Here is a 27,418-nt window from a genome sequence, read left to right on the forward strand (position 1 = left end):
TTTTTTTTGTTTTGTTTTGCTGTTACTGTTGAGAATATACACTGCAAAACACACAGATTCAACCACTTCCACATGTACAACTAATACTGATTACATTCTTAGAGTTGTGCAACCTTTCTCACCCTCCTTTTCTGACTTATTCCTCCCCCATTAACATAAACTCACTCTTCCTATCCAATCTTTTGAGTTGCTACTCTCACTTTGATCCCACATACAGAGTTCTTAAAAGAGCATAATGTTCAAGACAGGCATTTTTTACTAGTTTAGCTAAACTCTGTTCGGTTTTGAGAAAACTTCAAGAGATATTTTTGGTGTAAGGTTTAAAGATTATCTCAGGGCATAAGAAGCATCTCTCTACCCACTTTGCAGAACCACAATCCAGGCTGTGAAGGATCAAGTGGCATTGACAGTGCAAAGAGCTGTGACTGAATCATCACCAGAATGGCAGTGCAGGGGTCAAGAGTGGCAAGAGTGAAACTAACAGCCCAGGATGTGCTTCTAACAGTGCTCTGAGGTGTGGGCAAGTGTCACTGTCATCACCAGCAGTATCACAAGCAGCCCTGATAAGTGGTCTGAAGGAATGACTGTAGGTGGACATTAAGAGCAAAGGCATGAAGCATAAGGTTGAAGAAATTCCTCAGCATCTGTAACACACCCCTAGAGGACCCACGGCGATAGGAAAAGAAAACGAATACCTTGAAATGGGACAGAGCTCCTGAAAGTACACAAGCAGCGGTTATCAAGCGGGCAACAACTGAGTCTAAGTATCAACGTGACATCCTCTGTAGCCTGAAGCTAGAGAAATCAAAGGACTTTTGGGTAACTTTTAAAATTTCCACAATAAAAATTAAGAATCTTGATAACAAAAAAAAAATTTTGATGATCATCATAATGGGCATAACATTAATGTGTGACATATTTCAGTTCTTGATTACAAGAGATAAACTTTTGGGTCTCAAGACACTATGGAAGAACAAATATAAGAAGAGATGCAAACAGACATTTCATTCTGTTTCTAATTAAATATGTTGTTTATTTTTAATATCAGCCCTGATAGTGTCCAGAAATTTCCTTGAATTAATAATAGGTATTTTTTTTATGCATCATTAGCCTTTAAGGTCAATATTATGATTGGCAAATATAACAATGATACTGGCAATAAGAAACGTTTCCTAGAAGGGACAGGAAACTACTAGTCTTCTGAACTCGTCTGATAATAATTAAGTCCTAGAGTAATTTTCACCTACTTTCCTTAAAATATATAATTATCATGTTATTGGGAATTTTATTAAGATTTTGCTATATATTTCCAATAGAAAACAGTGATCTAGTTTTGGGGCCAACCGAGACGGATTCCACTTCCAGTAGACGTAGGAGCAAAAAACAATTTCACAAGGATAATCTGTCATGTGAGATTACAGATGAAAATAACCACGTATTGTAGATCACAGGCTAGACGGGCCACAAATGGCCTTATTTTCTCTCCCTGTCTATGTCCCACTGAAACAGGTACATCTATTTATATTCTGCACCCAAACAGGGACTGCTCCAAATCTCTTAGCTTCCCTCCTAAACTGTCAAATAGCCCTAAAGGTTGAAAGTTCTTCCCAATGTCCCACTAAATCTGTCGTAAGAGAATGTAAGTAGACTTTTATTTCTTGCTGAAAACCTGTAAAAAATGGATCATTTGCACATATAATTTAAAAACTAAAAAAAAAAAAAACCTCAAAACTATTACCAAACCTCTGCTTTCCATGCCTCATAAATTATTCCCTCCCACAACTCACAAATAAATATAGTAGTTCTCAACCTTTCTGCTCACCATTACAATTACCTAAGGAAGGCAGATGACACAACCTTGCCTGCTGAAAGCGAAAAGGACTTGAAGCACTTACTAAGGAAGATTAAAGATTACAGCCTTCAATATGGATTACACCTCAACATAAAGAAAACAAAAATCGTCACAACAGGACCAATAAGCAACACCATGATAAATGGAGAAAAGACTGACACTGTCAAGGATTTCATTTTACTTGGATCCACTATCAGCACTCATGGAAGTAGCCATCAGGAAATCGAACAACGAACAACATGTTGCATTCGGCAAATCTGCTGCAAAAGATCTCTTTCAAGTGTTAAAAAGCAAAGATGTTACTTTGAAGACCAGGGTGTTCCTGACCCAAGCCATGGTATTTTCAAATCACCTCATATGCATGTAAAAGTTGAACAATGAAAAAAGAAAACCGAAGAAGAAATGATGCCTCTGAATTATGGTACTGGCGAAGAATACTGAATATACCATGGACTGCAGAAGTAGTCTGTCTTGGAAGAAGTACAGCCATAGTGCTGATGGTAAGACTTTGTCTCACATACTCTGGACATGTTATCAGGAGGGATTAATCCCTGGAGAAAGACATCATGCTTGGTAAAGTAGAAGGTCACTGAAAAAGAAGGAGACCCTTGATGAAATAGACTGACACAGTGGCTGCAACAATGGGCTCAAACATAACAAGGATTGTGAGAATGGCGCAAGACCGGGCAGTGTTTCGTTCTATTGTACATAGGGTCACTATGAGTCAGAACTGACTTAACAGCACCTAACAACTACAGCAAGGAATGTGTTAAAAAAAAAAAAAAAAATGAGCCCTTGGCCCCACCCCAGGCTAGGCAAAACATTTGGAAGTTTTTAAAAACTTCCTCAGGAACTCTAATGTGCAGCATTGGCTGAGAAACAATCTGTAAAGAAATTCTTTACTCAAATATTAGATTCAAAACTAGAATATGATATATAATGCAATAGGACATGAGGGTTTTTTTTTTTTATGTTCGTAAGCATCAGTAAAACAAAATTCTGTATCTCATGCCCAATTTTCCAATGACAACTTCATCATCTTAAACACATGTCTAAAATTGAATCATTATCTCCCTTACTCAGGCACCAATGCTAAAAACCTCAGAATCACCTTTAACATGCCTTCTTCTTTATCCTCTATATCTAATCAGCTGCCTAATCGTGTTAGTTCTTCCTTTGAACTACAGCTCTCATCCATTCCTCCCCTTCCATAGTCATCCTGCTCTAAATCCTTATTCTAACTAGTCTTCCTGCCACTTGGCTCTTCCCTACCCACTGCCACCAGATTAATCTTAAAAGAGTATTTTTATTATGCCTCCTTTTACAGAAAAATGTTCAGTGGGCTCCCTGCTGCTTATACTAATAAAACCCAACTTCTCAGACTAGGTAGACATTCAATGTCTCAAATAAAATACTTAAATCATAACACAAGAAAATAATTCCATATCCATACCCAATTTCATCCTACCTATCTGAACTCAAAATTACAAGCAGTGATAAGACTGCTGGGACACGGACTCTACTATGAGATCTGACTAGGTCCGTACACACAAGACACACAGTGTTGGCAACTGAAAGCCATTATTATTATTTATAGACAGCCAACAGTAAACAACAAGAATGGATTACTTATAAAAAGCAAACCATAAACAACAGAAACAGATTTGAGGTGAACCAGTCCCCTCCACCCCTATGAGCACCCCACTTAGCATTATAAGGGAGGAATCCACTCATATCTAAAAGAGGACCTGCTCAGCCATGCTAAATTGCCCATGTTCCTCTCTGTGTTACTGGGCGGGCACACCATGGACCAGGTGTCAACAAGTCTCTCTCTTTCTCTTTGTCTCTGTCTCTCTCAGCAGATGTGTGATCAGGTCAGGTCGAGTGCTGCATGACCATATTCTGTCTCTCTCTCTCTCTTTTTCTGTGGCTTTTCTTAGCTGGGTATGTCCCCCTATGCTTGCTAGTCTAGCTCTCAACCAGCAGCTTTGGGACAATCCTGATCCAGTGCCAGGGTTAGAACAACAGTACAACAGCTCTCAGAGTAAAACTTTTGTGTATGGTCAAGCCTCTGCTGGATTGGCAACCTAGCTCCATTGATGATCTCCTGCTCAGGGGTGTCTAGCTCCTTCCGTGGGCCAATTCGCTCACTGCCACCATCTGACAGTCTCAGGGTTCCCACTGCCGCCATTTGTCTGCCACTCAGCTCTCCTGTACTTGCCCTGTTTCTCTTAGTCTTCAGTGTTTTCAGCTCAGTGAGGGTTACCAGCTCAGTGTCATAGCCCTTGACCAGCTCTCCCAAGAGGTTCTCAGCCCAGGTTGCCATGTCCAAAGCATACACCTCCCTCCTGGCGCTCATCAGTCAGGAAGTTCCATCCGAGCCTCCATGTTCTAGAGTTTTTATCAGTCACTAGGCAAGACCCCAGTCAATCCTGGTAAAGGTCAGCTATTAGGCAGGGCACAGGGGCCCAGACAATCTGTGAAAAGGTGGACCGTAAACTGACCAATCCTTACAAGCCACTTACGCAGATAACAAACCAATCTCTTGTAAATCACTTACGCAGAGAGCAAACTGACCAATCCCTTGCGTGCCATTTATGTGGACAGCAAAATGACCAATCCTTTACCAGATCTCTACCTAACCAATCGTTTTGGGAAAATTACAGATACAGGGCCAGAAAGGCCACATAAAAGAAAGCCCCTTGCGCCACAGTATCTAAATGTATTTCCCCTACACTCCAATACAAATTTTCATATAAATCAGGTTTATTCCCAACTGCAAACATGTACTTGTGCTCCAACACATCCTGTTCACCTTTCCTAAAATCCTATGTTCTTTTTTTTCCATGACTCCAATGTCTCTATACATTACTCTGGACCTATGCTATAAGGTCTTCCCAAAACACTGCGAACAGGCAGGTTCTCCCACTCCAAGGCTCCTATAACACACGTGTCATTTGAACCAGTTATTCTGGAACTTCTGAAATACACTCTTTTATAGGCTACTTAACTGCTTTGTGTCTCCTCATTTTAAAAAGCTCCTAAAGACAAAAATCATGCTTTATATCCTTAAAGTGTATGGCTTAAAACTAGTTTTTTGTTTTTGTTTTTTTTTAGTATTCTACTGAATTTATTTTTCATTCTCTCCATTCAGTGAACATATATAAGGCATATAAAATTCTTCCCTATCACAGCAATTTCTTCAGAGTAAATTTCATGAACTTAACTTGCTTATTTTCATTTGCTTATTTTGAGAAGCAGTTAGTCTACTCTAAAATAAGATTGATTAATTCTGATTTAAAGGTAATATAATAAATCAAATATTCATTGACTACCTAAGAGTTAAGTGTTATGCCCTTATATGCACACATTTTCACTAAACAAGCAAATCAGCAAGGTAAAGCCCTTACTAATTAAGAAAGCACATACTTCAAAAAAGGTTAACAGTAATCACACATAAATTGTCCTTGGACATTGCCACTGATGTGTTTTCAGTTGTTTCTACAATGTAAAGCACAGTAGTTCTCAAATTTATTGGCCTCCAAACTCCTTTACACTCCTAAATATTATCGAGTACCTCAAAGAGCTTTTGTTTGTGTGAGTTATGGCTAATAATGTTTACTGCATTAGAAATTAAAACTGAGAAATTATTAAAACACAAAAATATACAAATACACATTCCATTAGCCACCACAGAAAGGTTCATCATGCACTGAAGTCTCTGGAAAAGGCCACTGTACACTTGTGAAAAATAGGAGTGAAAAAGGCTAATGACATCTCAGTATTTTTATGAAAAAGTCTGACCCTACAGAGCCCCAGAAAGACTCTAGGGTAACCCCATGGGCTACCAGACAACACTCTGAGAGCCACTGGTACAGCACAAAGGTTTTAGAAAACAGGGTAAAACAATGTTTACATGTGGCATAAAGCTAAAAAAAAAAAAAAAGTAAAATTCCCTTTAAAATCTTAGAGAAAGTCAAGGTATAGTTATTTCCTCACTTATTTACAAATATATTCCCTTTTTACAAGCAGAAAAGGGAAAGGAGGGTCTCAAAGTTAAATGCCTACAGGAGACACAAAGGTATCATAAATGAATGAACTATATGAGACGACAGGGAATAGAGGGACATGCAGCAAGATAGATTCCATGTCCCTTCTGAAGAAAGCAGCCATTACTCAACCCCCCAGCCATGTGGAATGTGGGCCTGGTATTGACAGATACTCAATTTTGCAAAAGAAGTCAGACTTTTTATGAAAAATCTAATTTTTACATTGGGAAAAATTACTGAACATTTCAAAAACACTGTGGGAGCCAAATAAGATCCATCAGTGGGCCATTATTTTTTAATCTCTGCATAATGGCATAGGGGGTTAAATTAGAAAAAGAACAAAATTCTTTAAGGTTGCTCATACATTAAAACAAACAACTACTTGAAATTTTTATTACCTGTTTTCGTGGCTTTTAGAATCAAGACAGTTCTGGTTTGGCTAACCCAGTGTGCCAGACTAACTGCAACAGAATCCCTTCCAAGCCGATGATTCTAAGGCAACATTTTAAAACAAAGTGAGCATGAATATTATTAACAAACCAGTTTCTTTAAATTTAAGAACCCCATATTTTATAAATAAGTCAGATGTAGGCCGTTTAGGCATAACTGGCACATATATACATTACAGAAGTTTAACGTTTTTGAAATGGCTGAATTTTACAGGTGCTCTATCAAAAGAAAATACAGTCTAAAATAGAACAGACATTACTACTCTAAAAGTAGCTTACTGGAGCTCATAAATGTTGACATTATCATATGACAACTCCATGATTCAACCTAAGGCACAAGTGAAATCTCAAAGGATATTAGCCAGGAAGGAGTTTTGAAGAATAGTGAATACTACTTCATTCTGGTTAACTTCTTGAGAGTATTCACGTCACAATTTGGAAGAAATAATGACAGAACCAGACAGACAAAAGGATTAAAACAGATCAGTAAAGGAATCAGCAAGAGAAGGATTATGTCATTTGGGACACTAAACAAACTCACATATTTAGAAAAATAATTATTAACTGAGAAACTAGGAAAATAGAGGAAGACAAGACAAACTGGAAGGAAAAAAATGAATTTGAAATCCATAAGACACAAGCCAAAAATATCCTTATATTTATTTGGATGTTCTATCAATAAGCTATTCTCTAAAAAAGTGAGCAATGGATTCCTGTTTTTATGTTATTCTGCAAGACGTACTAAGAAAGTAAAATAATAAAAGAGTTGGAAGACTGTCATTTGAAGTTGAAAACTTTAGGCAGTATATAATTCACAACTTCAGTGAACCCTTAAAGAAACATGGCATAGTAATTAAGAGGCTGGATTCTGAAGTCAGACATCGCGCACATGCCACACATTGCCACTCACTAGCTATGCGTGACCTTTCTCAAGTTACTTAACTATTCTGGGCCTCAGTTTTCTCCTCTGTAAAGTGGTGATAATAATAGTTGTCACCTCATGGGAAGCCGTTAGGTTAGATGAAGACCACATACACATATACATTGCTTAGTGCCAGACACATAAGAAGTCTCAGATCGAAAAAAAATTTTATATCATAACAGCTATTATTATTATTCATCATTATAAGGAAAGGGGAGAAACATTAAGATGTATCTACAAATAAAATTTGCCAAGATGAATAGAGATTAGCCAGTATGACAGGTTACAATTTGCCTTCTTTCCTTTTCCATAAATCTGCCTCCCCTCGCCCAGGGCCTTCCTGAGTCTGGTCATTTGTTTTGTACTGCCTCCTTCTCTATTTCTGTCATAAAGAACAGTTCCTAACTTTTTTTTTTATATTTACAGTACTCAACTCTATAGTTCAAAACTTGGAGTACTGCACTATAGTTTATCACCTATTCCTACCTAACTTGTCCACTTTATGTGTTCCACCTCCTTTCTCTTTCTTTCATGTCATTCTTAAATTCTGTCTTCTATCCTTACCTCTTCTCCCCTTAGCTCATCACCCACTAACCAGCACACCTTCTCTTCTTTCTTCCTCTCGTCCTCTCTTATCTCCTTTTCTCATTTCTGCCAGGATAAAAAGTGAAAACTGAGTAGCTAGGGAGAAGTGTCCACTGTCAACAAAAGGAATCAGAATAACGGAAGAAACATTTGGTTAAAAGATGACACTATGGCTGACTAAGGTTTAGAATATGCCTCAAATAACACAATACAAGCAGCTGCCTATGCATGTTTATACATGGTGTCCTCAGTGATGAGTTATATACATTAGTAGACAAGCAGGGAGCCCAAATGCAGAAGATCTCGAGCATTATCTGGGACTGACACCTGACAGACAGAACGGGAGGCAATTAATCAGACTGGTAGATCCAAGAGGGCAGGTGACTCACTGATTAACTAACAACTTCTATCAGTTCTAACTGGATTGTAACTAAATTCCCACTAATGGTAATACCAATATAAGATCAGAGCAGAAGTCTTCAGATTCTTTTTACACTAAAATTGCAACTAGTTCCACCCAAAGACCTATACAGAGTAAGTACCAAAAAGCCCACAGATCAAACGGGAGAGAGTCTTAATATACACCAGAGATGTGCACTATCCTATTTCTCCATTTCTGTATAGGTCATGTATCTACACAGAAATGGAGAAATAGGATAGTTTCTCCATTTCTGTATAGATACAGTACATGGTCATGCTAAATATGGAAATTGGGGAAAACAATCAAGAGAAAAAAAGAACAAACTTTTATTCTCACATAACAAGACAATAAACATTCACAACTTGGCAGAAGTCTGAAATGGAGCTTCATAAGTAAGTGAGAAAGAGGAGAAGAAAAACTTTACATTTCTACTGTTTCTCGCATTTATATTGTGGTCTGCAAGATGCAGTCTTCAGATTAAGAAATGAAACACATATTTAAGAAAAAAAAAATATTAAGTCAAAAAAACACACTTAGAAATATGCATGTATTATCAGAACTCAAGTAACTATCTCAGACAGTCATCTGCTTGACCTGTTTTTATAAACACAGCATATGAATGTTTCCCTTTTTATTCTTCTACCTTAACCCCCTTCTCCTTACTGGCTTGATATTTTACGGTCAGAGGTTAAACTGCTAACCCTTCACCTTGCGGGCAAGTTTTTTTCCCCTCTCACAAAAGGTTTTTCACAGCGTGCAGCAGTCGGATTAGCCCCTCTCAAGAAGAACAAAAGCTATGTCTTTGTGTTGGTGGCTTGGGCATGGAGCCCCTACATCAGAGGAAGCTGTCCTCCTCAACATTCACAATAACGATATTGTGAGGCTCCACGAAAGCCTGGCCTCTCAGTGTCTAGACTCCCATGCAACCAGCCAGTCAAACAGAAAATCCTGTCAGGCACTCAGCTGAAAATTAACTAAGGTATCCTGTTGAGAACCTGATGAAGATGTTATTTGACCATACGGTAAAACTTTCCATTGTTGAACATAAAGATAAGAGAAAAACTTTTAGAACTCAATGCTTTAACAGTCTTGGTCACCAATTCACACATGGGTCAGTAAATGTATTTTACTAACATATAACCCCTTCCCTTATACGCTCTCTTAGAATAACACATACGCTTATGAAATGACATTCTAAACTCTGGCACCTAAAAATCTGCCTAACTAGATGATACACACCGAAAAATTAGATTATTTGTATTTGAAGTTTTTACATTAGATACTTCTTATTGGAAATTTTACATTATATTTATCACTGAAGGGACTGGTCAAAATGTAAAAGTCAAAAGTAAACTGTCATATCTTTTTACATGTCTTACAATCTATTTAGATTATAAGCTTTCAGTGTTGAACAAAGGAGAAATAGTAAACCACAAAGCAGATTTAAGAAAAAACAATTTGTAAATTTTTTAAACATGTGAAACACATTAGACAATTTTATATTTGGTCACATGATGATAGTAAAAGAAGAAATTTATGAAGTATGGTAGGTTACAGGTAAATTCATTGATATTTCCAGTGGTTGTGAGGAGAACAGCAGTTTTTGGAATATACACAGTCTTAGAACTGACACCCATAATAACAACCAATATGAAAATTATTAAATGAAAACAATATTAAATATGATTATAACCACATTAGATAAGCTCATACTTAGGTCTGGAAGGGATTACAAACAATAGATTTTTGTTGTTGTTGTTGTTAACAAGAAAAAGAATGAACTTCTTCCTTTTTTTCCGAATTGTCTATAATTGCTATTTTAATAATTAAAGAACAAAGGAAACCTTGTAGAATAATCAGCATAGTTCAAAAGATTCCTAATAGATGGCAATTAATAAAAAATAAGGGTGTAACCACTTTATACAGTATTCAGAAGTAAGAAATAAATCATGTTGGCTACATGGTCCACACAGTAATATAAATTGATTTCCCAAATTTTAAGAGGAATATACACTTGCTTTTTAAATCCATAATGATGATTAACCTGACAACTTCAAGAGGTCATGACCAACAAACTCAACAAAAACTAAATTTATTCTTAGGGGGAAAAAATTCAATGCATATATATGTCACTTATCCAGCTTGGAGGAACTTATTCTTTTAAAAGTCACATGAAAATTTAAGCCTGGAAAAGGAAAACATTAAATTGAAGACTCTGTAACAAAACACAGGCAATGACTTACATGAAATGTTAAATATTTCATTCCTACTTCTACAGAAAAAAGATACAAAAATGTAACAAAATTAAAAATAACATTTGATAAAAGCAAAAAATACAATTATACAAAAGTAAATTCTTGTTAAGTCTATAGGATATACAAATAATGTAAAAATTAAAAGAACGTTCCAAAACCTAAGATTGAACGGGTCTATATGTCTACCATTAAGTATCTTTTCTATCCATGAATTATGCCCCAAGTAAAATAACAAAGAAAAAAGACAACCAATTGACCGTGACTCTTAAAAATCAATGTCACATGTATATTAAAGACACAAGGGAAACATCTAAAATAATTAATTATGATAATCTCTAAAATGTGGCACTATGACTGATTTAGATTTTCTTATATACACATTTCTTTATTTTCCAAATTTCTATCAATAAGTATGGATATATGTGCTCGTATATATGCAGTATGTATATACTTCACATCAGTAGTAGACTACTGGAGTCCTCGTGGCTCAGTGGTTAAGAGATCGGCTACTAACTGTAAAGGTCGGCAGTTCAAATCCATCAGCCACTCCTTAGAAACCCTACGGGACAGTTCTACTCTGTCCTGTAGAGTCACTAAGAGTCAGAATCAACTCGACGGCTAAGGGTTTGGTTTTTGTTGTTGTTGTTGGTATACTATCATAATTAACATAAAAGAAAATTATTCATTTGTATTTAGTTTATAAAGTACTGAACTTTGAAAAGAATACAAGAAAATATTCTCATTTGAAAGTATTTGTATATATCAGTCACTTCCTCTGACATATAATCAAACTAGAAGCTCTAAACAAGAATTTTACTCAATGTTTCCTTTAAAACTTGATTAATTTTGACTAGGTTCAGGATAAAATATATTAACATTCCAGATTTTCAAAATTAAAGGAAGTGTTATGGGTTGAATTACATCCCCCAAAAATATGTATCATAAATCTTAACTTCTATGCCTGTGGTTACAATCCCACTTGGGAATGGGTAGTCTTTATAATGTTAATGAACAATATTCATGTAGGCTGTGCCTTAAATCAATCTCTTTGGAGATAAAAAAGAGATTAAACAAGCAAACAAGCAAGCAGAGAGAGGGAAGACACATGCCAAGCCACATGAAGGCAGACCAGGAGAGAGAGAGAGAGAAGAGAAAAGGCCTTCCCCTAGAGCCCGCACCCTGAATTTTAACTTCCAGCTTCCTAAACTGTGAGAAAATAAATTTGTTTGTTAAAGCCACCCATCTGGAGTATTTGTTATAGCAGCACTAGATACCTAAGACAGAAAGCTTAATGCTTGAGAATAAATCATTCTGGGAATAAATGAGGAACAAAGACAAAAAGGGAGAAAACAAAATACAAGAGAAAGGGCAACATACATATATACATGTATCATTTGTGTGTCAGTATGTGAGTGTGTGTGTGTATATACAAATGTGTGTGTGCTAATATTAGACACTTCTATAAAGTTCCTTCACAGTTTTAAATGCTTCTATAGTATAAATGTAATTGGACATTTTTGGCCAGCTGAACCAGTATGCACGTCATTAAGACAGTAGCTCCATTCCCACCACTGTTTCCCCAGTATTTCTGTAAATCCACTGATATGCACAGCAGCTTGTGTTTAGAAATTAGATGAGGAAGGAAGTGTTTCCATGAGGGATGGATGAAGGACAAAGGAAAGAGCAGAACAAGTTTGGACCAATACTGTGTTGTTTATTCCTCTCAAGCTCGTTGACTGGGGTGAGTTCCTGGAATCAGAGAAGATACCAACTTAGTGTAGACGTGAGTGGCCATCTACTAAAAAAAAAAAAAAAAATTTTTTTTTTTTTTCTCAAATCTGTTTTCACCTTCTTCCTCAGCACTTGGCCATGAAACTAGAGGCTACATTTTCCAACCTCCCTTATAGCTTTTTTTTTTTTTCTTTTTTTTATAGCTAAGTGTAGTCATGTGACTAAGTTCTTAGCGAGGAAACTGATGTATGGAAATTTTTCCCGCCCTGCCTGAAAAGAAATTGTTTGCATGAACTACTTTTATTTCCTGTCCTTGCAGGCTTGAACTTGGACACAGTAGTGACCCAGCTTTGACTTTGCAGTTAAGAACAACACTCTAGGAACTAGCAGAGCAACAAGATCTAAGGAACACGGATCCTGAATGACTTCACAGAACAGTACCCTCCAGTCAGACCGCCTGTCTCCAAATTTTCATATTATTTAAACTACTGCAGAGCCCTGGTAGTGCAGTGGTTAAGCGCTCGGCTGCTAACCAAAAGGTCGATAGTTTGAATCCACCAGCCACTCCTCAGAAACCTTATGGGGCAGTTCTACTCTGTCCTATAGAGTCGCCGTCAGTCAGAATCTACTCGACAGTAACAGATTTAAACCATTGTATTTGGGGGGTCTTTAAGTTCCAGCAGATCGGCCTTTATTCTTTTAAACAGAGCATTAAATAAGAGGACGGACCGTTCTGAAAGAGGAATAACTGATTGAAAAGAACACCTTTAAGGATTATCCCGGAACACACAGGGGGAAAAAAAACAGACCAGAAAAAATAAAAGATGCAAAACAATCTGGAATCCAGCTTACTCTAGTTCAAAAACATGTATCTCTAGCACATAGAACGAACTAGGCAGTCTATAAATGTTTGCTTAATGAATGAATGAACAAGTAGACTGGCCTCAAAATGGAAATTCATTTTAACAGAAGAGAAGATGGATAAAATGGGTGTCAGTGGTTGCTTCGAATAGCATAAAAATTCTCACTGATTTAAAATGGACAATTTACTTCTTTATCTCAAACTTATATATTAGAGATAATGAAAATTCTGGGGGCTTTGTCTGTATTTGCTCAAGGTTCAGAATTCAAGGTGCAAAATCTTGGGTTATTTCTACATATTTACATTCTTATTTGTTACTTTTAATAGCAGTACTAAAGTACAACTACCCAAATGTTGAAGGCAGAGTGTCTCAACCTCCATATGCTTTGCAAAATACATCTGTTTCAAGTGTTTTGTTTTTTGAATTGTCTGAGAATGCTATTCAGTTCCATTGGATGGATTTTATAAAATGCCCTGCCTTTTGGCAGAGATTTAAAAATAAATTTAAAAATCCAGGCTGTTTTACCTCAGTGAGTCTTTGCCCAATGCATTAAAAAAAAAAAAAAGAAGAATCATTATACTCTGAGGCTACTTCTTATTACCCTGAGGCTACTTCCTGTGGGTTCATGGGCACATTTCCTTTGTTAGAGGTAATAATCTGAAGTGTTGCTTTAACAGCTTATGTCTACTTTTGTATGACCTATGTGACACTCAATTTATAATCGACATTTAGACTTATTTAAAAAAGAAAAATTAGAAAATAAAGGTTGGAATAACTGTAAAGCAACCTCTCTTCAGAGCTCTTCAGCTACAGATTAAAACTGCTATTGAACTGGAATTGCAAAATTTTTTAGTTAGAGAGAACCAATACACTCATTTTGAGATTTAAGGAGATTAAATGTTTGCCCAATTCTTACATTTTAAGTTGAAATGAAAATGTATATATATATTTTATATATATATGGAGTTCACCCTGAAACAATAATGAAGTCATTACCATAACCATTCTCCATAAATACCCACACTTACTACATTTCTATTTTACTGGAGGAAACCCTGGTGGCATAGTGATTAAGCGCTACATCTGCTAACCAAAAGATCAACAGTTCAAACACACCAGCCACTCCTTGGAAATTCTACTGTGTCCTATAGGGTCACCATGAGTCGGAACCAACTCAATGGTAATGGGTTGGTTTATTGTACTGGGATGGCTACTCGTTAGCTTTACTGACCTGTACACTTTCTGTTTTGGCTGCTATCCATATTTCTGTTATACCACACACTTTGAAAACAGCTTCCTCTTTTGTTGTAGCTGAGCACACAGCCAAGCATTCATTCCTTTGAATACCTCTTTGAAACTTATTTCATAAATGAGATTTCTCAATTCTTGCATTCATTCCAGAAATCAAAGCCCTGTTGCTACCTCTCCCGAAAAATCACCCAAGACTCATGACTGCACATTCAAAGGCCTTATTCTTAGTCTAAATCATCCTTGGTCTTTTTTGTCACATGATATTGTCAGTTTTCATCCAACCCTACACCATCAGTTGTTCCAACTGCACACATAGGGGTCTACAGGGGACCTTGCCCCTCTTCTGTAATCAGTTACAGGGCAGCATACCAATATCTCTGCAATCTCCCCCGTACACCAGACAGTCATCTGGCCTGTGTCCCAGTGGCTGGTTCTACGTACCACCATAGCCTTATCCCTTTAGACAATGGCTTCAAACTTTCAGATGCCTAATGATCACCTGGAAAGCTCTGTCAAAACTGCATATTCCACTCCTGACCACTTCCCCCCATAAAAATAATCTAAAGAATGACTCAAGAACCAAAAAAATAATCTAAAGAATGACCCAGGAACCAAATCAATTATTAAATAAATAGCTCTAAAACATATACTGACAAACAATGAATAGCGGCTCTTCCCAAAAACCTATGGATGTTCAGCTAAAACACTGCAACTGGAAAGTGTGCCAAAACTCCTGAGGTCCCTCAAAACAAAGAGATGTTTGCATTCCCTACTAGTCTTGTTTTCTTCTTCCTACTTTGAAGGATTAAAGGAGGTTCTCTTTAATCATTACAAAGGGAATGCTGCCATGACCCAAGGTAGACAATGAAGACATTCAGAGAAATACAAAAATCTAATTTATCAAGGGCTGCAAAGCCTCAAGGTTTCAGTATGTATAAATTGGTAAATTTCAAAATAAACCAAAAAAAGCAAACCCATTTCTGTCGCGTCGATTCCAATTCATGGCAACCCTACGGGGCACCTGGTGGATTCAAACTGCCGACCTTTCGGTTGGCAGCCATAGCTCTTAACCACTACACCACCAGGGTTTTCAAATTTCAAAACAAGCATATGTAATTCCACATTTAAAAAAAAAAAAAAAGGTCACCTTCCTTAGTTCAGTTACGCATCTCCTCTTAGTCCCAATAGAACTGTGTTTGCCAATTACCTAGTCTTTTTATGTTGCTGTTTTTCTAGGTTTGGAAAGGTTTGGGGTGTTTTTTTTAATCACCTAGTTTTTAAGTAAGTTAAGACATTACTTATTAGTTCTAAAGCCAAAATTCCCAGTATGATGCTGAAATTGTGTGAGATAGGAAAGGGATGATGTAGAGATGCTTACCTTAAAAGCAGATAGCCCAGGTAATTCTCTCCAACAGCTGATTAATTCTCCAATTTCTATAGATTATTTTCTCAACTTACACTGTCCTTCAACTGTTTTTACACTAATTTCTCTGCTGTCTACTTGTTACATGTCTTCTGCTCTCTATGTGATGTGGTGTGATTAAAATGCACAAGTATCCACAGCTATATAACTTGAAGAAAAGGAGTATCTAATATAATCACAATTGGAGAAGGAGTTTTTGTGACAAACTATTTTGAAACAATGCTAAATTTTGCATTTAAGGTGCTATTTTTTTTTCCACTTGACATAAAAATCTTTCCCTTTCAAAATCAAAAATATCAACATTAATCCCATAGTAGGAAGTGACTGCCCAGGTCACAATTCCCTCTGTCCTGGTAGCTGCAGCCTATACCCAGGATGGGGTCCCAGCAAGCACTTCAATATTTGATGAACCTGATCACAGGCCACAGCTGAATGAGCCAAACACAGGACCCAATCTGGGCCAGAGGAATTTGGATCATAAACTAAGAAGCACACAAAATGGAAGATGCTGATATAGAATCACTTTTTTGAGAGGAAGCTGACAAAAGATCCTCAGAACTACCCTGATAACTATATTCCCAAAGACTGTTTAACCCATATATGTAGGAATCACATTTTTTTCTCTAACCATAGGTAAAAAAAATAAAAATTTTATTTTATTTATTTATTTTTTTTAAGAGAATATTAAAACAGCACTTATAAAATCTATAAAAAGACATCTAAGTCTAGTCGAGAGAGAGTATCAAGGACTGGATTTACCCTCCCTCTTTAAAAACTAGGTCCAAGACAGCAATGATACAAAGGATGGACTAAAGCAAAGGCTACAATTATAAAGCACACTTGCAATGTGCTTTATAAGCATTTGTCACATTCACTGGTTGTTATGATTTCCTAAGAAACCAACTGCTGGGCCAGCTCCAAAGATTTACCCTATAATTTTGAGGAAAGGTGTGAAAAGCAAAGCTGATTGATACCCATGTTGATAGATAAATCCAATGGATAAAGAAAGGGCCTCCTTTATTCTGATAAGAAAAGCATTCAAAACTTTTTTTTCCTACCCCTGTATTTACCCATAACAAAACGAAACTGTTTTCCTGAATTGTTCAAGGCTAAAAAGAAAAAGATTAAGGCAAGTAAATCATTATTCTACATGTTACTGAGCTAGCTTCTCTCAAATCAAGCAGAAACACCACTGGCTGGTGAGAAATGACATCTGCCGAAGAGTCCTTTTCCTGAAGTGGTAGCACTTCTTAATATACACCAAGATAATCAACATAAATCAAGCATATATGCCAAATAGTCAACCCCATCAAGGGTATATTAACCAAGCATATAAGGTGATTACAATGATGCCATCCTTATTTATACATATTAATAGCATAAACAGTTAAAACAGTTTTAAACTATTAACATAAATTAAGGTACATTCTAATGTTAGAATGTCTACAGTAGAACAAGCCTACATCGAGTGTCAATATATAACCCTTAACAAGTTTCTGCACAATAGTATGAATCTAATTTTTCATTGACAATTTAAAATAATTTTAGATCTAAATAACTCAAAAATCTATTTTGCCTTTACTAAAGAGTTTACTATATTAAAAAAAAAATCTTTAAAAGTAACTTCAAATATTTAGAGATTAACTAGAAAAAGTTTAGAACTTTAGGACCTACATCATCTCAACAGATTAACGATTTAAATATTAATTTACATGATCCTAAACAGAAAATTCGAACCACCAACCTTTTGTCAAGGCTGTAAATCTTCATGGAAGCAGACTGCCACATCTTTCTCCTGTGGAGCAGCTGGTGGATATGAACTGCCGAACTTTTGGTTAGCAGTCCAGCACTTAACTACTGCCATCACTAGGGCTCCTTGAAGTGAAATTAAAAACCTGCCATCGAGTTGATTCCGACTCATAGCGACCCTACAGAACGGAGTAGAACTACCCCACAGGGTTTCCAAGGATCGGCTGGTGAATTCAAACTGCCAGTTTTTTGGTTAAGAGCCAGGCTCATAACCACTGCACCACCAGGGCTCCAAGAAGTGAAATTAGAACCCAGAAATAAGAAAGATGCTGAATCATCACACCTGTATCTGGGTGGTACCAGAAGCAAGAGCAACTTGATGCTAAACCACAGATTTGGAAATGGAGCTAGCTGAGTACCTCCTGCTTCTAGTCATTATTGGATCAGGGAACTGGAATTATTCACCTACTAGATAGATACTATATCACTGGCATTATTAAGGAAACCCTGGTGGTGTAGTGGTTAAGAATTAGGGCTGCTAACCAGAAGGTAAGCGGTTTGAATTCACAAGGCACTCCCTAGAAACCCTATGGGGCAGTTCTACTCTGTCCTATAGGGTCTCTATGAGTCAGAATTGACTCGATGGCAACAGGTTTGGTTTTTTTGTTTGTTTGTTTATAAATGATAGGGAGTGGCTGGGTGGCTATTTTACACTGGTGGTCAGAGACGACCATTCTAAGGACATGCATTTAAGCTGAGAGCCAAATGACTAGAAAGATAGAGCCATACCAAGGTGGAAGAGGAGGAGAACTGGGGAATAATATTTTTTTGGTTTGGCATTATTAAACATTAAATAAGTAGTCATTCAGATTACCAACTGGTCAATGTTAGATTTCTGTTGAAATGTTGCTAAGGCTGACAGGAAAAGAAGGCCATCGTAAAATAACAGTCATCTCTTTCAGCTTGACACTGAGTTCATCCATCCAGTAATTCAAAAAAGATGAAAGGGTAATTTTTTAACAACTTGGAGGTTTCCCAAAATTTGTCAAAAAAAAAAAGAAAAAGGCTTAACAAAATCAAAAAGACCAGTTGTGAGCCAGTATTTTTCACTGATTCAGAAAACCTCTTTCCCCGTTAACTCCTTATTAACAAGTAAATCTTCAAATTAGAAATGGTCACATTCAGAGAGCATATGAATAACAAAGGCACTTCTATAAAGTAAAAACAAGAATTAAAACTTTATTTTATCTGAATATAATTATTAGGTTCTCAAGCACAATTCTTTACTGAGAACAGCAGTTACAGATGAGGCTTGGAAAGAGTCTAACACATTTAAATTTTCCCTCTCCCTAGACTGTAAATTCCTTTGATGGCCGGAGCCTGTATCATCTCTGAATTCCCTTTATCACGAAGAATAATGTTTTATACATTCAGATAGCTAGATGGATAGACAGACAGACATGCAGTAAAACAAACAAGCAAGCAGCTACATGCCACAGAGATTAAAAGCTTAACAGAATACTTTGAATGCTGGAGGAACCAACTAACTGGCTACTAAAGACAGGTCTGGAAACAGGAGAAATGACAGGAGGTGTGAAGGTGACTGGAAGGCGGAAGGGAAAGGCGGTCACAATAACAAAGCCTCCACTGCAGACAGGTGAAAGAAAAAGGGCACTGGGAGATGCTACAGGGGCCAAGTGCATGGTCAACGAAAGAAAAATGAAGTTAATGGAAGAGATAAAAGACAAAACAAGGAGAGGCATTAAAACCAAGTCGAGCAACACTGAGAAATATAAACAGAATCCATAATCTTATGACAGGCAAGTGACATATTTTCAATTTCACCAAAGCAAGCTTAAATAGTGCCACTTTAAAGAATTCTGTGGCATTAATAACAGATGAAGAAAAAGTAAAAATAAAAGCCTTCGAGTATTGTAGCACATCGCTTAAAGGAAAATTAACTTAAAGACAGAAAAGCTGCCTTACATAAAGAAAATCTCAGGGAAGAAGTTGGAAAGTTGAACCAGTTTACAGCACAGTCACTCAGTCAGCATACTATGCAGCAAGAAGATAGAGCTCTGAATGATGCATTAGAAGAAGCTTCAAACTAAATTCAATAAAGCCTGGTGAAAACAGTTTGCATGCAATGCATCCATATGTATCTAAGGGGACAGTCATGTAAATGTTCTAGCAAAAGAATTGGCAATTTCCCAAGGGACTTACAAGAAAATTTTAACTGTGTTCTCTAGGAAGAGACCCTGAGGGACTTAGGATCTAAGGTTTCCTAGGCTGGGTTTTCTAGAGCAGCAAAACCCATAAAGAATATAAACATAACATATAGATAGATTTATATCAAAGAAACAGCTCACAAAATTGTAGAGGCTGGAATGTCCCAAGTCCATGGATTAGGAGAGAGGCTTCTCCCAATTCACGTAGCTGCAGGGGCTGGCGAACCCAAGATCAGTAGGTCAAAAAGCAGAGCTCTTGTTCACAGGCTGTGAAGATCAACAAATCTCAAGATTGGCTGGCAAGACCCCAAGGCTTCTCCCCATTCACGTAGCTGCAGAGGCTGAAGAACCCAAGATTGGCAGGTCGGACAGCAGGGCTCTGCTCACAGGCTGTCAGATCAACGAATCCCAAAATTGGCAGATAAGCTGATAGCTCAAGTCCCAAGAACGAAGGTCAGACAAACAGGAGGCAGCTGCAGTATCCAGAGCAGCAAAAAGCCAGAACATCTGCTATATTCAGATGCACACCCCCAAGGAAACTTCCTTTCAACTGTCTGGGTACTCATAGCAGATCCCATCATGGGAGTGATCACATAAAAACAATGAGCATCATGGCCCAGCCAAGTTCACACAAAATCTTTACCATCACATAAGGTAAGAGAAGACCTACTTTTCTTTGTAGTCCCTTTGCATAATGTAATAATTTTTTTTTTTTTTACCATTTGTGCTTATTATTTCCTGATTTAAAAAATGTTTTAAATAACTGCATTAAAACAAATAGGAGCTTTAAAGAATTATCATTAAAACAAATGTGTAACCTGATTATAATAGGTTTAATACACTACCATCCATTTGGAGATGACTGACAAAACTATCATGAAGGCAATATCGTGACCTGAGCTTTAAATAATGAATACAAGTATACTATACAGAAATGGAGAGGAAGTGATATAGGGACACAAACACCTAACATTTGTTTGAGTGGCGAGTGAGTGATGTAGGGCAGTGAAATCAAATTTAAGATTACCTGAGTCCAGATCATGAAGGATTTTAAAAATTAGGCTTAAATGTGAATCTTATTCTAGAGATCAGGGTTTCTCTCTCTTTTTTTTTTTCTCCCAATCCAACAATTTCTACATGCACAATTCAGTGACATTGCTTACCTTCTTCAAGTTGTGCCACCTTTCTCGAGATCTTTTTCCAAATTGTTTCATCATCATCAACACAAACTCATTGCCCCTAAGCTTCTCATCTAACCTTCTGAGTTGCCGTTGTCAATTTGATCTCATATGGATAATTCGTTAAAAGAACACAATGATCAAGGCAGATGTTCTTTTCAAATTGAGTTAAACTACTGTTTGGTTTAAAGATGACTTCAGGGGATAGTTTCAGTTTAAAGCTTAAGGTTTAACCATTTCTTCAGGGCAATAGTTTTGAAGGGTTATCCAGCCACAACGGCTCCAGAAAAGTCTGACTTCCATGAAAATTTGAAGTTATATTCCACATTTTCCCTTTTGATCAGGACTCTTCTACAGAATCTATGATCAAATCATTCAGGAATGGTCGCCAGGCACCATGAAGTTCTTCTGGTCTCCCGGGAAAGAAGGGAGTTATTCATGGAGGCAATTAGACACCTTTTCTAGTTCCTCCTGTAATTCCTGATCCTCCTTCCTCCTCTGGTGCTCCAGGCAAATGGAGACCAGTTTTTGTACCCTGAAGGGTCTCTTGCAAGCTTTTAAGACCACAGACACTACACAGCTAAGTAGGAGGTAGAAGAGTAATATTAAAATCAGTATTAAGCCAACTGATTATAAGGTCCCATGAAACCATGACCCTAAACCTCCAAAACAAGAAAACAAATCTCAATGAGATATTTGATTGTACACAGGTAGTATCAGCAGGTGCTTTTTTTTGTTTGTTTTTTTGGTAGAAATATATATAATACAACATTTGCTCATTCAACCTTTTTCAGTGATATCAACTACAACTATCATGCTGTACAACAATTTCCCTTAATCGATGCTAAATTTTCCTTCCTGAGTTCAGGGTCCCTTAAACATAAGAATTTGTAGATCCCAAAATCGAAAACCTAACCCAGTCCCATTGAGTTGATTCTGACTCATAGCGCCCCACAGGACAGAGTAGAACTGCCCCACAGAGTTTCCAAGGAGCACCTGGTGGATTTGAATTGACGACCCTTTGGTTTGCAGCTGTAGCACTTAACCACTATGCCACCAGGGTTTCCCTCCTGGCCTTTAGATTAGGTGCGCCACCAGATTAGGTGCTCGCTGTAGATCCCAGCATTTGAAAAAATTAGTGATGGAAAGTTAATTGGCTGGGAAACACTACCATATAGATTGATCACATGATCAATCAGGCCAGTCTCACTCTGGTAGGTATGTGTAGGACAGACTGGTTCCACTAGGTTTCACAGAAATATTACAGATACATAGTTAGGTGCCCTGGTGATGCAAGAGTTAAGTACTTGGCTGCTAACCAAAAGGCTGGCAGTTGGAACTCAGTGGTTCTATGGGAGAAAGACCTGGCAATCTGCTCCTGTAAAGATTGCTCTTGTTGTTGTTAGATGCCCTCGAGTCAGTTCCGACTCATAGTGACCCTATGCACAACAGAACGAAACACTGCCCAGTCCTGCGCCATCCTCACAATCATTGTTATGCTTGAGCTCATTGTTGTAGCCACCATGTCAATCCACCTTGTTGAAGGTCTTCCTCTTTTCTGCTGACCCTGTACTCTGCTAAGCATGATGTCCTTCTCCAGGGACTCATCCCTCCTGGCAACACGTCCAAAGTATGTAAGACGCAGTCTCGCCATCCTTGCCTCTAAGGAGCATTATGGCCGCACTTCCTCCAAGACAGATTTGTTGGTTCTTTTGGCTGTCCGTGGTATATTCAATATTCTTCGCCAAAACCACAATTCAAAGGCGTCAACTCTTCTTTGGTCTTCCTTATTCATTGTCCAGCTTACACATGCATATGATGCAATTGAAAATACCATGGCTTGGGTCAGACGCACCTTAGTCTTCAGGGTGACATTTTTGCTCTTCAACACTTTGAAGAGGTCCTTTGCAGCAGATTTGCCCAATGCAATGCGTCTTTTGATTTCTTGACTGCTGCTTCCATGGCTGTTGATTGTGGATCCAAGTAAAATGAAATCCTTGACAACTTCAATCTTTTCTCCGTTTATCATGATGTTGCTCATTGGTCCAGTAGTGAGGATTTTTGTTTTCTTTATGTTGAGGTACAATCCATACTGAAGGCTGTGGTCTTTGATCTTCATTAGTAAGTGCTTCAAGTCCTCTTCACTTTCAGCAAGCAAGGTTGTGTCATCTGCATAACGCAGGTTGTTAATAAGTCTTCCTCCAATCCTGATGCCCCGTTCTTCTTCATATAGTCCAACTTCTTGGATTATTTGTTCAGCATACAGATTAAATAGGTGTGGTGAAAGAATACGACCCTGACTCACACCTTTCCTGACTTTAAACCAATCAGTATCCCCTTGTTCTGTCCAAACAACTGCCTCTTGATCCATGTAAAGTTTCCTCATGAGCGCAATTAAGTGTTCAGGAATTTCCATTCTTCTCAGTGTTATCCATAGTTTGTTATGATTCACACAGTCGAATGCCTTTGCATTGTCAATAAAACACAGGTAAATATCCTTCTGGTATTCTCTGCTTCAGCCAGGATCCATCTGACATCAGCAATGATATCCCTGGTTCCACATCCTCTTCTGAAACCGGCCTGAATTTCTGGCAGTTCCCTGTCGATATACTGCTGCAGCCATTTTTGAATAATCTTCAGCAAAATTTTGCTTGTGTGTGATAGTAACGATAGTGTTCTATAATTTCCACATTCGGTTGGATCACCTCTCTTGGGAATAGGCATAAATATGGATCTCTTCCAGTCAGTTGGCCAGGAAGCTATCTTCCATATTTCTTGGCATAGACAAGTGAGCACCTCCAGCACTGCATCTGTTTGTTGAAACATCTCAGTTGATATTCCAACAATTCCTGGAGCCTTGTTTTTCGCCAATGCCTTCAGAGCAGCTTGGACTTCTCCCTTCAGTACCATTGGTTCCTGATCATATGCCACCTCTTGAAATGCTTGAATATCGACTAATTCTTTTTGGTATAATGACTCTGTGTATTCCTTCCATCTTTTTTTGATGCTTCCTGCACCATTTAGTATTTTCCCCATGGACTCCTTCACTATTGCAACTCGAGGCTTGAATTTTTTCTTCAGTTCTTTCAGCTTGAGAAACGCTAAACGTGTTCTTCCCTTTTGCTTTTCCATCTCCAGCTCTTTGCACATGTCATTATACTACTTTACTTTGTCTTCTCGAGAGGCCCTTTGAAATCTTCTGTTCTAGTTCTTTTACTTCATCAATTCTTCCTTCTGCTTTAGCTGCTCGACGCTCAAGAGCAAGTTTCAGAGTCTCCTCTGACATCCATCTTGGTCTTCTCTTTCTTTCCTGTCTTTTCAGTGACCTCTTGCTTTCTTCATGGATGATGTCCCTTGATGTCATTCCACAACTCGTCTGGTCTGCGGTCACTAGTGTTCAATGCATCAAATATATTCTTGAGATGGTCTCTAAATTCAGGTGGGATATGCTCAAGGTCGTATTTTGGCTCTCGTGGACTTGCTCTGATTTTCTTCAGTTTCAGCTTGAACTTGCATATGATCAATTGATGGTCTGTTCCACAGTCGGCCCCTGGCCTTGTCCTGACTGATGATATTGAGTCTTTCCATCGTCTCATTCCACAGATGTAGTCAATTTGATTTGTGTGTTCCATCTGGCGAGGTCCATGTGTATAGTTGCCGTTTATGTTGGTGAAAGAAGGTGTTTGCAATGAAGAAGTCGTTGGTCTTGCGAAATTCTATCATTCGATCTCCGGCATTGTTTCTATCACCAAGGCCATATTTTACAACTACTGATCCTTCTTGTTTCGAACTTTTGCATTCCAATCGCAAGTAATTATCAATGCATCTTGATTGCATGTTCAATCAATTTCAGACTGTAGCAGCTGATAAAAATCTTCTGTTTCTTCATCTTTGGCCCTAGTGGTTGGTGCGTAAATTTGAATGATAGTCATATTAACTGGTCTTCCTTGTAGGCGTATGGGTATTATCCTATCACTGACAGCGTTGTACTTCAGGATAGATTTTGAAACATTCTTTTTGATGATGAATGCAACACCATTCCTCTTCAAGTTGTCCTTCCTGGCATGGTAAACTATATGATTATCTGATTCAAAATAGCTAATACCAGTCCATTTCAGCTCACTAATACCTAGGATATCGATGTTTATGCATTCCATTTCATTTTTGATGATTTCCAATTTTCCTAGATTCTTACTTTGTACGTTCCAGGTTCCGATTATTAATGGACGTTTGCAGCTGTTTCTTCTCATTTTGAATCGTGCCACATCAGCAAATGAAAGGTCCCGGGAGCTTTACTCTATCCACGTCATTAAGGTCGACTCTACTTTGAGGAGTCAGCTCTTCCCCAGTCATCTTTTGAGTGCCTTCCAACCTGGGGGGCTCATCTTCCAGCACTATATCAGACAATGTTCTGCTGCTATTCATAAGGTTTTCCCTGGCTAATGCTTTTCAGAAGTAGACTGCCGGGTCCTTTTTCCTTGTCTGTCTTAGTCTGGGAGCTCAGCTGAAACCTGTCCTCCATGGGCGACCCTGCTGGTACCTGAATATCGGTGCCATGGCTTCCAGCATCACAGCAACACACAAGCCCCCACAGTACGACAAACTGACAGACACGTGGGGGCTGTAAAGATTACAACCTAGAAAATCCTGTGGTGCAGTTCTACTCTGTCACAGAGGGTTGCTATGAATCAAAAATTCACTTGACAGCACCTAACTACAACAGTCCCAAAAACTTCATTTTCATCAGACTAGGTCTTTAATAAATGTTCTGGGAATTACAGTAAACATAGGGACTAACATGACTGAGGGACAGGATATTCTAATTAATCAATTATGACTGAAATAATTAGCATATTCAGCACCTACTTTGTGAACTTCAGTACAAAAGGCCAGAGTACAAAATAAATAAATGCACATTTACAAAATGAAGAAGTCTGTTTATTCCTAGGTGTTTTTCCAGAAATTAGAATATGCTGCCATTAGATGAACTGCGTTAATTATTATTCAGGGGAAAAAATAGTATGAGCAGCCAGATTTTTAGTAAGTGTGGTTGGTTTGTTGGGGTCACTAATATTGAATTTAACTCATCACTTTTATTTTTAAAATTCATTAAAATAGTTGAATATGAAAGAGCTGTGTATTTTATCAAGGCAGCTGGGTGGCACAAATGGCTAAGCCCTCAACTGATAGTTCAAAGACTAGCAGTTTAAACCTACCCACAGGCACCTTGGAGGACAGGCCTGGCGATCTCCTTCCGAAAGATCACAGCCTTGAAAACCCTATGGAGCTGTTCTACTCTGTACACATGCAGCTGTCATGAATCAGAATAGACTCCAAGGCAACTAAAACAATAACAACATGTATTTTATCGGAATCCTTAATTAGAATTAGTTACTGATAAAAGGATATGCTAGGCCTTAGACTGTAATGGAAAAAGGTACTTGAATCAATGTAATACATCCCTCATTAATCCTTAATTATTGAAAACACTGTTAAACAATAGATTAACTAGTAAAGAACGTCTGCCTTGCTCTTTCTAGATTTGTATATATGGGATCAAATTGACAATAGCAACTCAAAAGATTAAATAAGAAACTTAGGGGGCAGTGAGTTTATATTAATGGAGGAGAAACAAGTCAGAAAAGGAGGGTAAGAATAGTTGCACAACACCAAGACTGTAATCAATGTCACCGAATTGTACATGTGGAAACTGTTGAGTTGGTGTATGTTTTGCTGTGTATATTCTCAACAACAACAAAATAAATTTTTTAAATATTTTAAATCACTGTCAAATCTTTCAGTTCACCCTTCCAGCTTTGGAGTCAAAAATCTGGACTGAGGCACTGTAATGCTATGTCATTATATACTGACCACAGCAACAAAAGAATACAATTCTTTCTTCTTGTGAGTTATAAAAGGCATGTACCCACAGTTTGCTTAAATTACAATAAAAATAGCCATCTGTTTAAAAACATATTCATACATTTTATAATCCTCTATTGATCATCACAGCAATGCTAAATGTTAGAAAGAAAAGGAGGCAGTTATTGTTCTCATTTTAAAGACAAAGAAATTGAGGCTCAAAGAGTTGAAGGTTATACTGCAAAGCTGGAACTCCAAACTAATTCCTCTAGCTCCAATCTAACTCTAGAACTCTGCCATCCTATTGGCACAAACCCATTGCCAAAGAGTCAATTCTGACTCACACGCACCCGACTGGACAGAGCAGAACTGCTCCACAGGGTTCCCTAGGCTGTAATCTCTACAAAAGGAGCCCTGGTAGCATAGCAGTTAAAGCACTCAGCTGCTAACCAAAAGGTTGGTGGTTCAAACCCACCAGAAAGACGTGGCAGTCTGCTTCTGTAAAGATTTACAGCCTTGCTGCAAGGAGACTGGAACTCTTATGTGCTGTGGGGGGAAATGAAAAATGGTACAACTATTTCGGAAAACGATATGGTGCTT

The 27,418-nt window shown here is 37.8% G+C and overlaps 1 protein-coding gene across 11 annotated transcripts in view; it reads right to left on the reverse strand.

Moving 5' to 3' along the window:
* Nucleotides 1-27,418, reverse strand: part of DENND1B (DENN domain containing 1B) — a 306,443-nt gene that overhangs the window by 234,363 nt on the left and 44,662 nt on the right. For 5 of the 11 annotated variants that reach the window (XM_049857694.1, XM_049857700.1, XM_049857698.1 and 2 more), the window contains one exon: nt 6,300-6,393. The exons of 5 other annotated variants lie outside the window; for them this stretch is intronic. In XM_049857694.1, coding sequence (XP_049713651.1) covers nt 6,300-6,393 — 94 coding nt within the window. Of the gene's footprint in view, nt 1-6,299; nt 6,394-19,919; nt 25,854-27,418 lie in introns of those variants that run through there. One more of the 11 variants, XM_049857692.1, reaches the window with a different exon arrangement.

Source organism: Elephas maximus, chromosome 18, assembly GCF_024166365.1.
Source record: "Elephas maximus indicus isolate mEleMax1 chromosome 18, mEleMax1 primary haplotype, whole genome shotgun sequence".
NCBI classification, from domain to species: Eukaryota; Metazoa; Chordata; class Mammalia; order Proboscidea; family Elephantidae; genus Elephas; species Elephas maximus.